This window comes from Schistocerca serialis, chromosome 7 (genome assembly GCF_023864345.2).
Source record: "Schistocerca serialis cubense isolate TAMUIC-IGC-003099 chromosome 7, iqSchSeri2.2, whole genome shotgun sequence".
NCBI lineage: Eukaryota > Metazoa > Arthropoda > Insecta > Orthoptera > Acrididae > Schistocerca > Schistocerca serialis.
The window spans coordinates 351,691,185-351,705,762 of NC_064644.1; the positions used below are offsets into that span (position 1 = coordinate 351,691,185).

The 14,578-nt window shown below is 38.3% G+C and overlaps 1 protein-coding gene across 5 annotated transcripts in view; it reads left to right on the plus strand.

The window, feature by feature from the left end:
- The window catches only part of LOC126413341 (protein arginine N-methyltransferase 1), a 105,433-nt gene that overhangs the window by 54,741 nt on the left and 36,114 nt on the right, over positions 1-14,578 (plus strand). For 3 of the 5 annotated variants that reach the window (XM_050083254.1, XM_050083255.1, XM_050083252.1), the window contains exon 3: positions 2,739-2,884. In XM_050083254.1, coding sequence (XP_049939211.1) covers positions 2,739-2,884 — 146 coding nt within the window. Of the gene's footprint in view, positions 1-1,750; positions 2,009-2,738; positions 2,885-14,578 lie in introns of those variants that run through there. The other 2 variants (XM_050083257.1, XM_050083256.1) reach the window with 2 other exon arrangements.

Genomic DNA, 14,578 nt, shown 5'->3' on the forward strand with positions numbered 1-14,578 from the left:
TCTTTTTTTCCAAATTTGATATTGTTTAATTTGCCAGTCAATGTTTGGATTTTTTTTTTTTTTTTTCAAAATTTTGATATTGTTTTTTTGTCAAAGTCCAAGCTATATTTGCTAATTTCAGTGCTATTATGACATCTAAGTTCTGCATGTGGGAAATGAACTGTTAGTTTAAGATCATACATGAACCTCAGCATTAGAGTGATTGCAAGTCAAAATTTTGTTTTAGTATTCAATAACTGCCAGTTCTGAATATTAGTAAAATGCGATTCTGAGATTTCTAAATTTTGTTAAGACAAAAGAATTAATTTCGAGATATCCCACTGAAGTTGTCAGTTTTACATCCTGTAGGAAAGTTCTTGTAGAATATAAATATTTTGGGATTAAAGGAACCACTCACCAAAAAGCAGAAACATCGACTTGCCAATAGGCACACACAAAAGAAAGAAAACTGTAGAGGGAGGTGGGGGAAGGGAGAGGGACTGAGGGTAGGAGGCTAAAGGCTATGATCCTATTGACTAGGAATTGAGAATGGGAGTGGCACAGGTATCACACACCTGTGGCAGACAAAGGGGCAAGACTGTCCTATTCTCCTACATAACACCCCCTACACAAGTCCTGTCACAAGCTTATGCTACCCTATCAGAGGTTAGGTCAACTGTGAAAGCAGTCGCATACGACCCCTGGTGCAAAAACTGCACACATTTTTATGTCGGTGTGACTACCATCCAGGAGGAATGGCCACTGCCAAAGTGTTGTCAAGAACAAAGTTTACCACCCAGTGGCACAACCTGCATCTGAGCAAAGCATATTCAGTTTCAATGGCTGCTTCACAGCCATAGCCATTTGGATCCTTCCCTCCAACACCAGCTTCCCTGAAATAGACACATGGGAGCTTCCCTAATCGTCCTGGCCTCAATCTTAAACAACCCACTGTCTCGGGACCCTCCGGCCAACAATTTCCCATTCCTCCATCCTGTCACTACTTGCCAATTCATGTCCCTACATTGCCCTTAGTGTGTGCTGCTTTCTACTGCCCACTACAATTATGCCAACTCTTATACATGCCACCCCACCTGGCTGGCAAACTGGCCACCTCCCTCTGACCCTTTAGCCACCCAGCTCCAATCCCTTTCTCTGCGTCCCACCTCCCTCTCCCTCTACTCACCCCAACTGACACTACCCCCACCACAATGAGTCCACCTACCGAAGAATGGTATTGGCACTGTCTGTGTAGCCGGCAACACATGGGGCATAGGCATGTATGTAACAGTGTGTGTGCATGCATGCATGTGCTTGCATGCATGCGTGTTTTATTTTACTCTAGCTCATCAAAGGATAATTCCAAAAACTACCAGTTTTCTTTCTTTCATGTGTGCCTATCGACAACTCAACACTTCTGCTTTGTGGTGAATGGTTTCCTTCTTATCCCAAAGTAATTATAAATTGCCAGTTTTTTGTTATTTTGCAAAAAACTCCTAATTTTGCCTTACCTTTTTTTTTTTGCAAAATTCTCCTGTTACTAGTCATTGCTGGTGCTGTTATAGTTTCATTAAAAATTAACATGTTTTAAAGTGACATGTGTTTGGCTTATCATCATATTCTTCTTTTAGGCTTTTTAATTTGATTTCATTGAAGTTTAAAACTGATTAATCATTTGATTGTTATAATCAGAGATCATTATTAATTAATGCACATCCAAATAGCTTGTTTAACCATATTGTGAGTGATAGCTGCCCAACCATAACTGAAGTTAAAATGCTTCCTGCTTCATGTTTCTGCCTGTAGTCTTTTCTGATTTTGGTTGTTATCTGTACAAACTTTGATTGACATGATTGGACATAATCTCTTCATCCAGACAGTTTTTGTAGTGTGCAGCACCTACTAGCCCCAATATGGTAGCCGGCTGCGGTGGCTGAGCGGTTCTAGGCACTTCAGTCCGGAACCATGCGGCTGCTACGGTCGCAGGTTCAAATCCTCCCTCGGGCATGGATGTGAGTGATGTCCTTAGGTTAGTTAGGTTTAAGTAGTTCTAAGTCTAGGGGACTTATTACCTCAGATGTTAAGTCCCATAGTGCTCAGAGCCATTTGAACCCAATATGGTTTTGATGTACTGTATTTAAAAAAACAGTGTAATGTGTTTTGAATTCACGATTTTATCATCAGATGGCTTGCATACTTTGATCAAAACACATGGCGTGTTGTTTTAAAGGAGAGTTGTCATAAAATTTGTGCCTGGAACTTTTGTTTTCACCATCTCTCTCCAGAGAAATAAGATTCATGTTGTTCTTGACGTTTTCACATATACTCACAATGGTCTTCATTACTGTTTACATTTGTTTGGCAATAAAACATATTATCTTGACAAACATGTGCTTTAACTCACTTTCAATAAAGTAAGTCAAAACCAAATTGTTGCTGATTGCTGCTGTCTGCTACAAATATTCTGTTCCACATAACAGCCACAGTTCACCATTATTGTCATTATTTTTCATAATTGCTTTCAACTTCTTAATGCTTGTGATGGATTGTATTATTCAAATTTTGAAAGACACTGATTACTTTGCACTTCTATTAATTTATCAAAAATTTCGTATCTTATTGTTACAGAAAAACAAAGCAATTAGGGCCATTCAATAAATTAATGCAAGGGTGAAGAGACCACTGTATTACAATCTGACATTACAGCAACATTTGAAAAATTAGTTTTAGTCTCACTGTTCATTTGGAATTTTTACCAGATTTTGATGAAATCGAAGCAGGGGTTTTACCACCACCTGCCTCTGCAAATGGGAAAGGTGAAGCTAAGGGAGATGCAGAGAATCATTCCATTATTATGCAACAGGTGGATGAACTGCAAGACACTGTTAAAGAACTGATGAATCAGGTATTTTTGCACGGAATAATCTGACATTGAATTTTTCCGTGTTTGTACATTATACTGTAATTATAATTTTATACTGTATAGTTGAGTTGTTTTGTTTTATTTTGTGGTGTTCTTACTATCCACTTACTTTTGAATAGCAAAGTATCAGTGAGATGAAAACATTTATAAAATGTTCAAAAAATCTAGCCACTAAGTGGAAGTAATTGGAAATAAGAAAAAAGTGTAAAATTGCTTGCTTTTGGACTCGAGGGCTACTGCTCCTTGTGGCAGCAGTCATAATATTGATATTCCTTGACTACCGTAGTTTGTAGTGGTTAGTTATTATTAATATTGGTTTCATTCTGATCTCCAGGCATGGTAATTGTTAATTTTCTTTGTTAGAAGATGCCACAATTTACTGCCTTTAAAATTCATCATAAAATGGGCTTCTTAGGGGAACTGTATATTTTGTAGTATCTTTCGTTAACTTTGATGGATTAATCAGTGAATAAATCTTTGAGCAAGTCCTGTCCAAGTTACTGTACACTCTTGCCAGTAAGTTAAATTCATGTCAAAATTTATGTTTATAATAATTTGCAAAGTCAGTGTTCATTAATGCTGGCTGTCAGAGATCCTATGCCTATATTAATTTTTGTTTGATTTGATGAAAAAGTGACGATTGCTGCACTGCACTGGATAATGAAGTGATCTAAAATCTCACTTCCCCGAATTCACTTAAAAATTTTTAATCATTGGTTCTTTATAATAATAAAACTTTTCCTTCTCACCAAGATAATTTGTTTCCGATAAAGTGGAAATTAAAATTTTGAATACTTTCACTCCATATATTGTTACAATTTAGTGCTGTTATGAGCTAGCACAATATAGACAACATTAGACAAGATAGCCTTAGATAGAATGACAAAAGGAGTGCAAGACACTATTGTCTCTACTCTTTATAGACTTGCACAAAACAAAAGTTGACTTCTTATGCCTAGACATTCTTAGTACACTACTTATTCTTTTGAAATGCTTATTTTTAAATAATTCACAACTATACAAAAATATTAATGAAATTATTTAAAATCATGGCTTATGGCCCTATAAGAATGGCTTCGCCTTGGCAGAAGTGATGAAAAGGTGTAGGAAAATAGGCTGCTAAGTGCTAGGACTAGAACAAAGGAAAAGCCACTCAGAACTCCAAATAAAGGGAGACTTACTAGACAGAATGAGAGGAACTAGTAGGTTGTTTTTATCCAATGAGAGCTGAAAATCTGAGAACTTAAATATGAAAGTGAAGGTGGGAGCCAAGTCAGAGTTGAGTGGAAATAAGCCAGAAAGAGGGGGAAACTTAAGTGCAAGAAAATGGTGGAGTGTGAGAAAATGACACACAAAATCAGAAGGAAAGACTCCAAAATTAATAAGAGAAGTGCAAGAACAACAGAATTATCACAAATTGATGTTAGGTGGATAGTGAGAACCAAGTGTTTGTAGAGAAAGTTGATGGATGTAGAATTCAAGGAAAACTGAGGCAGGGAATACACACTGCATGTATGATGTAACAGAGATAAAAGTAATAACCACCACATATCTTAGCATACTCTGCAGCAAGTTTTGAATTGGTATTTGACACCATTTATTTCCCAAGTGGCCTGCGTGATGGAAGAGCTCTTGCCGGTAATGGAGATGATTTATGTAGTTGTATGAGGATGCATAGAACACTTGATTAAGTGTAAAGGCTTCTGTCACAGAGGATAAGAAATGTAAGACAAATAAAATAGGGCGGGATGTGTATACAGTGTGACCACTATGTTGTGGATATGGAAGGTGGGTGAAGAAAAGCAGTTGGAGGGGGGGGATATTTCATAAGATGGACCTCACTTTTCAGGGCATGTATTCAGAAATTCATGGCAATGCTGAAGAAGTTTATTTCTCTCTTTTTTTTTCCTGAAACTAAAAAAGAAACAAATTATGGGCTAACAACAGTTGCCCTCTTAACAATATTATCAAAAGAATAGATTGCTATCGACCAAATAATGGGGATGCTGAGTCACAGACAGGCACAATGAAAAGACTGCTGAACAAGTTTTGGCCAGAATGCCTTCTTCTTAATTAGACAACATACAGGCACACACATTCACACAAATGCAACTCAAACTCACATGACCACTATCTCTGGTTGCCCAGGCCAGGCTCAGTCGAAAGTACTATAAGCCAAGAGCTTACTTGTTTAGCAGTCATCCTTGTTGTACATGTGTGTGACACAACATGTCCACTGTATGGTGAGCAGCAATCTATCCTTTTCATAATATCGTCATTATTCCATCCTGTATTTTTCAGTTTACCTCTTTTGGATATATTGGTATACAGTAGTACAAAGGGCTTGGTGTTCTAAAAATTATTTCGTGGTACTCCAAAGAAGTTGGTCTCAATGTAATAATAAAAATAGAAACAGTACTAAACCATTAATAAGTGGTATGGACATAGTGAATGATTGACTACATCACAGTATTGTTAGTGGTTCATGTAATAACTGTAATAAATATTCAAAACATTGCTGTTACCAAAAATGACACTGAAATAATGGTGGTAGAACTGGACCACTGCACTGTGATGCCAGTATACAACACATCAGAAAAACCATTTGTGTCCCTTGCATTGAAGAACTTCAATCTGCTTGCTGTGAAGTTTTTAACTGGTGATTTCAGTAACCACAGCACATCTTTTTGATATGTAGGCACCTTTGCAGAAGACCTGAGAGTTAAGGAATGGGCTGAGATATAAAACCTGGATGTAATCCATAATGTGGAACTTCCATATTCATTCAGTAGCTAAGGATTTCAATGTGGGGACAACTCTGTTTCATAAGCTACAACAAGGGGAAATGTTACATCAGACCCATCGATCTGCCATGGAAAATCTGGCTGATATATCCCAAAATTACAGTACTTTAATTCAGATAATGAGGAAAGTATCATTTAAGTACATTCCTAGAAGCTGCAGGTAACAGCACATAGTGGAATGACAAATGACTTTTAAAACATTGCAAATATTACATTATATAATTATATTAAAATATTAAAAATTGCAAAATCACAATCTATCAGTATTGAGTCCACTCAGTGTGGAAAAAAACAGTGCTGCATTTAATTAGCGAAGCAAGGTGGAAGGAATGGATTGATAACCTTAGAAAAAGTAGGTCTTTATAACCCACTGCAGCAGAATAACTTGGGAACCAAGAATTGCCAAACAAGGCAGCACAGTGACATAAAGCCAAATTTCATACCAGCTTATGCTTGGAGGGTAGAACAGAACTTGTTAAGTGAAAACTATTATCTAAACCCAAGAAGGAAAGAGATGTACTCCATGTTCTTAAAATAATTAAACAGTGGCCTGAATAAAGTGGGGAATGATAAGGCCTTTGGTAAAAGATGACATTTGTACCAAGAAAATAAAAAACAGCGATAGGTCTTTTGTCCACATACGAAATTATGGGCGTGTACCATCCAGAAAGTTGCAACAAGAAATAATACCTGTAAAAAATGTGTAGTGAATGGGGTGCAAACCTTCTTGCTCTCAAAATAACAGCCAATGGCTTGTGCTTCTCTGTAGCTGCATATACCTGCCAACTCTAGAAAAAATCTTGTATCCCCCTTTCCACTGTTCTAACTCCTCCACCCAATCCAGTCCTTCGCTTCATTGTGCACCACATGCAACTTTCTGTGACTGCACCAGGGTGAGTTCACAGGTGCCCCTTTCCTACCCCCCCCCCCCTGCCCCCCCTTTGTGCTTCTCCTTTCCAGTCACCAGTCATCCCTCCTCCACCTCCCCCTTCCTCCTCTCCGCCCTGCATGTTTGTGGGAGGGGGGGGGGGGGAAGGGGGGTTGCGCGTGTTTGCATTTCTGTATCATTTAGCTCAGTGGAAAGCTGTCATTTGAATTGCTTAGTGGCCTTGTTTGTGTGCCTATCACCCACCCAATGCTTAAACCGTACAGTGATTTGCTAACTTAAACCTTACAGTATTTATATTTCATCCCCTCCCCTCCAGTAGATCATGCTTTCATCTATGGTGAGTTCCTGAGATGGATGACACAGTTTTCAACTGTGATTAATTGTTGATACCAAGGAAGTAAGGGTACTGTCAAGTTGTTGTCAATATGCCCAACTGTTTAAAGAGCTGGCTGTGAGAGTTTCTAGAGTGAACAATGCAAATTAATGCTTGTTTCCTCAATGTTGATGAATTACCCCAGAAAGCGCTGCCGTAGTACTGGGTCGGCAACACACTGATTACGATCTGCTGGTAGATTGTGAGTACTTATTTGGTGGATTGTGTGAGTACTGAGAGTGTGAAAGAAAAATTGTTGAATATAAATGACAATTTTTTTCTTAGCACTGAAAATGTGCAATCATCGAGTACATGCTGAAGCACTTTGTGAGAACATCATCACAATTTGCTTCGACAGAGTGAATGTTATCTCAAAGTTAGTGTTTGGTCGTCAGGGAGATCTTGAAATGTGATCTTGTATGAAGAAAATAATGCGTGGTGCAACGACTTAACATATAACGAATTGTATATTAAAAAAGCACAAAATCTATCATTTTTGTTCTGCATGGGAAGCTAACTTTTCATAAAAGAAAGAAATGGCAAAAGCATTTGTTTATTGGATCAAGCTGCTATTGTATTTATGAAAAAGATAAATGTCGAGAGACATTTAAAAAATTTGTGTGAATGCTGAGTTGTTTTATTGATTAAAAAAAGGGGAGAGAGAGAGAGAAACTGAAAAAAATCTATTACATTTTCAGAAAAATCTGTTGACAAAGCCAGTAGACAAAAGCAGTCCTGCCACTCTTGCTTATTATCATGTTTTGAATGTATTTGGAAAAAGAAGGAAACACTTTGAAGAGTTTGTGTAAAAAGAAGCATTTCGGGAAGATGCTTTTTTGAATATTTCAGTCTGTCAGGAAATATCCCTATGATAGCAATGTGTTGCATTTATGATGAAAACATTCCATACATCTGAAGAACATGATTTTAGTACTTTACTCAAGACATTATCAACTCCATGAGACTTTTTGAGTTTGAGGGCATTAATTACATTCTTAATTTCTTTGCCAGAGCGTAGAGTAACTGTAATTTCCTGTATATGTGAGGCATTGCTTCTTGCATATGTTCTATTGATTTATCCTTTGAAGTATTCATGCCAGTCTTTTGAGCTACTTCAAGAACGTTATTAAACACATTGATTGTCTTGCTGCTGTCATTTATTATCTGGCTGTCTTCTTTAACAACATAGACCTCACTCCTTGACTGATTTCCTTGCTTCCCTTTTAACTGTTGACCGTGTGGATTTAATTTTATTATCCTCCTCATTGATTACAGACAATATACAGAGATTTTTTATTTTCTGATCACTTTCATTGATACAGTACAGTATTTCTGGTAAAATGAAATAAATCCTACTTCTCTTTCTGCTATAACCATTTCAAACAATTCCTTTTTCCTTACACATAGTATTTCGATTCCTTTCGCAATTCAGGGCTTTGATGTCTTATTGTTACCATATTTCATTTTTTTCATGGGGAAGCAGCTGTTAAAGATTCTTACCTCAGCCTTCACTGGACATGATTACCCAAAAAGCCTAGTTCGAAATCAGATTTCTATCACATCCAATCCTGATACAGCTGCTTCCTCCAAACAACAACTTAGGAGTGCACCTCTTGTCGCTCAGTACTGTCTTCATCTTGCTTGTATTAATCAGATATTTCAACAACGCTATGACTCATTAAAATCATGCTCTGAATTGAGGTCCATTCCACCCGACAATTTGCGCACTACACATAGAATAGCTTCTGACCAATCTCCGCAGTATCCTGATTAGACCTTATGCTCATTATGCACCCTTTTCCATGCCGTGTGGCTCCTACCCCTGTGACCATCCTCCTGTAAGATTTATTCTATGCACTCTCCTACCACTGTACTGTAACTTGCAAAACATATACTATCAAATGGAGAGCCACATGTGAAATGACTCACGTTGTGTACCAGCTGTTATGTAAGCACTCTTCAGCCTTCTCCATCACAGTGACTACCATCGAGTTATCTGTTAGGATGAATGGGTTTAGACTGTCTGTATACTGGCAACACAAACTATCCTGTTGCAGAGCATGCTATACAACTTGCCAGTCATGACCTCGGAGCCTTTCACTTACAACCTGCCAGTCATGACCTTGGTGGCTGTTCCACCAGACGTGTAATCTGGATTCTTCCTCCTGACAGCAGTTTTTAAGAACTCCACAGGTGGAAACTGGTATTACAACATGTTCCTGGTTCTCACTGTCTATCTGCTCTCAATTGACATTAATTTCTTCAGTCTCAACATATCTTCAGTAATTATTCCTTTCTTCACTCTCTTTGAGTTTTTTATATCGTTTATTTTCAGGCCTGTGTGATTTGCCCTGAATCCCCGCCTACCTCTACTACATATAATACTCTTGGCTTCCCGCTCTTATTAACTCTTGTATGATGTTTAGTCAGTAATCTTTCCTTTGCTTATTACCCTATTTTTCACCTTTAAGCTTTCAGGTTTTCAAATGTTGTGTGGTGCAGTCACCAACAATCAGTCTTTTGTTCTCATTCTGTCTGGTAAGTGTCCCCTGTTCCAAGGTATTGGCTGACTTTATATCAACTTCCCCATTTCCTAAACCTTGCCAGTGTTTTTCCTTCACCTGCAATCACTCTGGCAGAAGAAGAAGCCACTAGCTCTGAAAGCTTGCACATTTCCTTAACTTTTATACATGTTTTCTGCTGCTGTCACCTGGTGTAAATTTTTTTTATCTGTCCAATTATATTTCAAAAAATTGATTTTTTAAATGTATTATCTGTTACAGATTGGTACAAACCTATCTACAAATACCCAAAATGTGCAATTTACATATCACAGTCCCCCCCCTCCCCCTGCATTGAACCATGGACCTTGCCCTTGGTGGGGAGGCTTGCGTGCCTCAGCGATACACATGCCCGTACTGTAGGTGCAACCACAACGGAGGGGTATCTGTTGAGAGGCCAGACAAATGTGTGGTTCCTGAAGAGGGGCAGCAGCCTTTTCAGTAGTTGCAGGGGCAACAGTCTGGATGATTGACTGATCTGGCCTTGTAACACTAACCAAAATGGCCTTGCTGTGCTGGTACTGCGAACGGCTGAAAGCAAGGGGAAACTATAGCCATAATTTTTCCCGAGGGCATGCAGCTTTACTGTATCATTAAATGATGATGGCATCCTCTTGGATAATATATTGCGGAGGTAAAATAGTCTCCCATTCGGATCTCTGGACGTCGTTATCAGGAGAAAGAAAACTGGCGTTCTACGGATTGGAGCGTGGAATGTCAGATCCCTTAATCGGGCAGGTAGGTTAGAAAATTTAAAAAGGGAAATGGGTAGGTTAAAGTTAGATATAGTGGGAATTAGTGAAGTTCGGTGGCAGGAGGAACAAGACTTTTGGTCAGGTGAATGCAGGGTTATAGATACAAAATCAAATAGGGGTCATGCAGGAGTAGGTTTAATAATGAATAAAAAAATAGGAGTGCGCGTAAGCTACTACAAACAACATAGTGAACACATTATTGTGGCAAAGATAGACACGAAGCCCATGCCTACTACAGTAGTAAAAGTTTATATGCCAACTAGCTCTGCAGATGATAAAGAAATTTGAAATGTATGATGAGACAAAAGAAATTATTCAGGTAGTGAAGGGAGACGAAAATTTAATAGTCATAGGTGACTGGAATTCGAGAGTAGGAAAAGGGAGGGGGGGAAACATAGTAGGTGAATGTGGATTGGGGGTAAGAAATGAAAGAGGAATCCGTCTGATAGAATTTTGCACAGAGCATAACTTAATCATAGCTAACACTTGGTTCAAGAATAATAAAAGAAGGTTGTATACATGGAGGAATCCTGGAGATACTGGGAGGTATCAGACAGATTATATAATGGTAAGACAGAGATTTAGGAACCATGTTTTAAATTGTAAGACATTTCCAGGGGCAGATATGGACTCTGACCACAATCTATTGGTTATGAACTGTAGATTAAAACTGAAGAAACTGCAAAAAGGTGGGAATTTAAGGAGATGGGACCTGGATAAACTGACTAAACCAGAGGTTGTACAGAGTTTCAGGGAGAGCATAAGGGAACAATTGACAGAAATGGGGGAAAGAAATACAGTAGAAGAAGAATGGGTAGCTCTGAGGGATGAAGTAGTGAAGGCAGCAGACGATGAAGTAGGTAAAAAGACGAGGGATGGTAGAAATCCTTGGGTAACAGAAGAAATATTGAATTTAATTGATGAAAGGAGAAAATATAAAAATGCAGTAAATGAATCAGGCAAAAAGGAATACAAACGTCTCAAAAATGATATCGACAGGAAGTGCAAAACTGCTAAGCAGGGATGGTTAGAGGACAAATGTAAGGATGTAGAGGCTTATCTCACTAGGGGTAAGATAGATACTGCCTGCAGGAAAATTAAAGAGATATTTGGAGAAAGAAGAACCACAAGAGCTCAGATGGAAACCCAGTTCCAAGCAAAGAAGGGAAAGCAGAAAGGTGGAAGGAGTATATAGAGGGTCTATACAAGGGCGATGTACTTGTGGACAATATTATGGAAATGGAAGAGGATGTAGATGAAGATGAAATGGGAGATACAATACTGCGTGAAGAGTTTGACAGAGCACTGAAAGACCTGAGTCGAAACAAGGCCCCGGGAGTAGACAACATTTCGTTAGAACTACTGACGGCCTTGGGAGAGCCAGTCATGACAAAATTCTACCATCTGGTGAGGAAGATGTATGTAACAGGCAAAATACCCTCAGACTTCAAGAAGAATATAATAATTCCAATCCCAAAGAAAGCAGGTGTTGACAGATGTGAAAATTACCGAACTATCAGTTTAATAAGTCACAGGTGCAAAATACTAACGCGAAACTGGTAGAAGTCGACATCGGGGAAGATCAGTTTGGATTCCGTAGAAATGTTGGAACACTTGAGGCAATGCTGACCTTATGCCTTATCTTAGAAGAAAGATTAAGGAAAGGCAAACCTATGTTTCTAGCATTTGTAGACTTACAGAAAGCTTTTGACAATGTTGGCTGGAACACTCTCTTTCAAATTCTAAAGGTGGCAGAGGTAAAATACAGGGAGCGAAAGGCTATTTACAATTTGTACAGAAACCAGGTGGCCGTTATAAGAGTCGAGGGGCATGAAAGGAAAGCAGTGGTTGGGAAGGGAGTGAGACAGGGTTGTAGCCTCTCCTCGATGTTATTCAATCTGTATATTGAGCAAGCAGTGAAGGAAACGAAAGAAATATTCGGAGTAGGTAGTAAAATCCATGGAGAAGAAATAAAAACTTTGAGGTTTGCTGATGACATTGTAATTCTGTCAGAGACAGCAAAGGACTTGGAAGAGCAGTTGAACAGAATGGACAGTGTCTTGAAAGGAGCATATAAGAGGAACGTCAACAAAAGCAAAATGAGGATAATGGAATGTAGTCGAATTAAGTTGGGTGATGCTGAGGGAAGTAGATTAGGAAATGAGACACTTAAAGTAGCAAAGGAGTTTTGCTATTTGGGGAGCAAAATAACTGATGATGGTCGAAGTAGAGAGGATATAAAAAGCAGACTTGCAATGGCAAGGAAAGCGTTTCTGAAGAAGATAAATTTGTTAACATCGATTATAGATTTAAGTGTCAGGAAGTCATTTCTGAAAGTATTTGTGTGGAGTGTAGCCATGTATGGAAGTGAAACATGGACGATAAATAGTGTAGACAAGAAGAGAATAGAAGCTTTCGAAATGTGGTGCTACAGAAGAATGCTGAAGACAAGATGGGTAGATCACATAACTATCGAGAAGGTATTGAATAGAATTGGGGAGAAGAGGAGTTTGTGGCACAACTTGACTAGAAGAAGGGATCGGTCGGTAGGACATGTTCTGAGGCATCAAGGGATCACCAATTTAGTATTGGAGGGTATTGTGGAGAGTAAAAATCATAGAGGGAGACCAAGAGATGAATACACTATGCAGATTCAGAAGGATGTAGGTTGCAGTAAGTACTGGGAGATGAAGAAGCTTGCACAGGATAGAGTAGCATGGAGAGCTGCATTAAACCAGTCTCAGGACTGAAGACAACAACAACAACAACAACAACAACAACAACAACAAACAACATCACAATTTACACAGCCTTCCAGACAGCTTCCTGTAAGGCTGCCTTGAAACTTTCTGTAGTCTGTTCATTGGTTACTGTGTTTTCCATGACATCACTTCATTGTAATCAGATGATTGTTTGGTATGGATAATTGTGCATCATGATGAGAGAGGCTATTCCCTACAGGATAAACGTATGTTTTGCTGATTAAGTGTTTGTGTGTACATAAATGTTTCTATTAGTGTACTGCTTTCCTGATTAACTCTGGTGGGAAAATTAACAACAGAACACAAGTCTTAATGAAGTACCACTACCAAATCTTTCCTTTTACCTGAACCTTTCATTCAATTGATAAAATCTTCACAAAATGTCATTTGCTTTCTTTTGTCCCATAAGTGACATAATAATGACTCACATTTCTATAACAACATATGAAAATTTCCCTTTGGGGATCTTTATACTGTAACAATTATAAATGACTAATCCAGTAGTTGCAATTTGCAAGAACAGGATTCCAGTTGTTGATTACAGCAGAAACTACTGTTATTAATATAGTGGCACTTGAATTTGCTTCAGAAGTTTCTCTGTGAAGCCTTTACAAGTCCTTCACCTAGTCCCGATCTCTGCCCATGTGAGTTCCTTGTCATTTTAGCCCTGAAGAAAGATCTTCTTCGCTGGCAATTTGCATGCTTGTGTACAATCATGGTTATGTTGGCAACCACAAACATTTTTCCATGAAGCCACTTACCTTCTTGTCTTACAGTGGGATAAATGCTTTAACAGTTATCACAGCTACATTGGAAATTAAAAAAAAACTGAACTGAAACTTTCTTTTCCACCTGTCTCATTTTCATTTGACTGCCCCCATATTATTAGTAAATGTTTGAGCAGTGTGAAAACAAGACTCCCCATAAACCACACAATGGGTTTTTGTCTGAATTTTCATAACCAAATGAAGAGTGGGAAATGGACAAATGGGGTATCAAATTGACCAGTGTCATGTCTGGTTTTCCAAAAACATTTAATTGCTTGAAAGTAGTCTGAGTAATTAAGAAAAACTTAATTAGTGATTAGAGGGAAAATTGAAATGTTTCCCAAGCAGTTGCTGCTAGCTATATAAATGAAGTATCAAAAATTTTGTCTCTTCAAGGCCTAGCTATTTAGCACACAAAAATTGGCATTGGTGTGATGTTTAACTGTCAAAATGGCTTCCTTCAGTTCAGGTACTAAATGCAGGTCATTTCAAGAGCGGAAGGTGCTAGGAGAGCAAATGAGGGATCTAAAGATCACGCTTTCTGAACAGAAAAAATTTTGGAGAAAAAAAAAAGAATGGCGAAATGGTTTGTCTAAAAGTAAGAAATAAAATAGGTGAAAGAAACATTTGACACTTCCCTTGAGTGGTGCTCGAAATCTTGTACAGGAAATGAAGTGCCATTTGAGAATTAAAATTTCAGTTTTATGTTAGATTAGAATTTTAAAGAGTACTAGAGGATATTTGTCTGATGGAGTATGTACATGG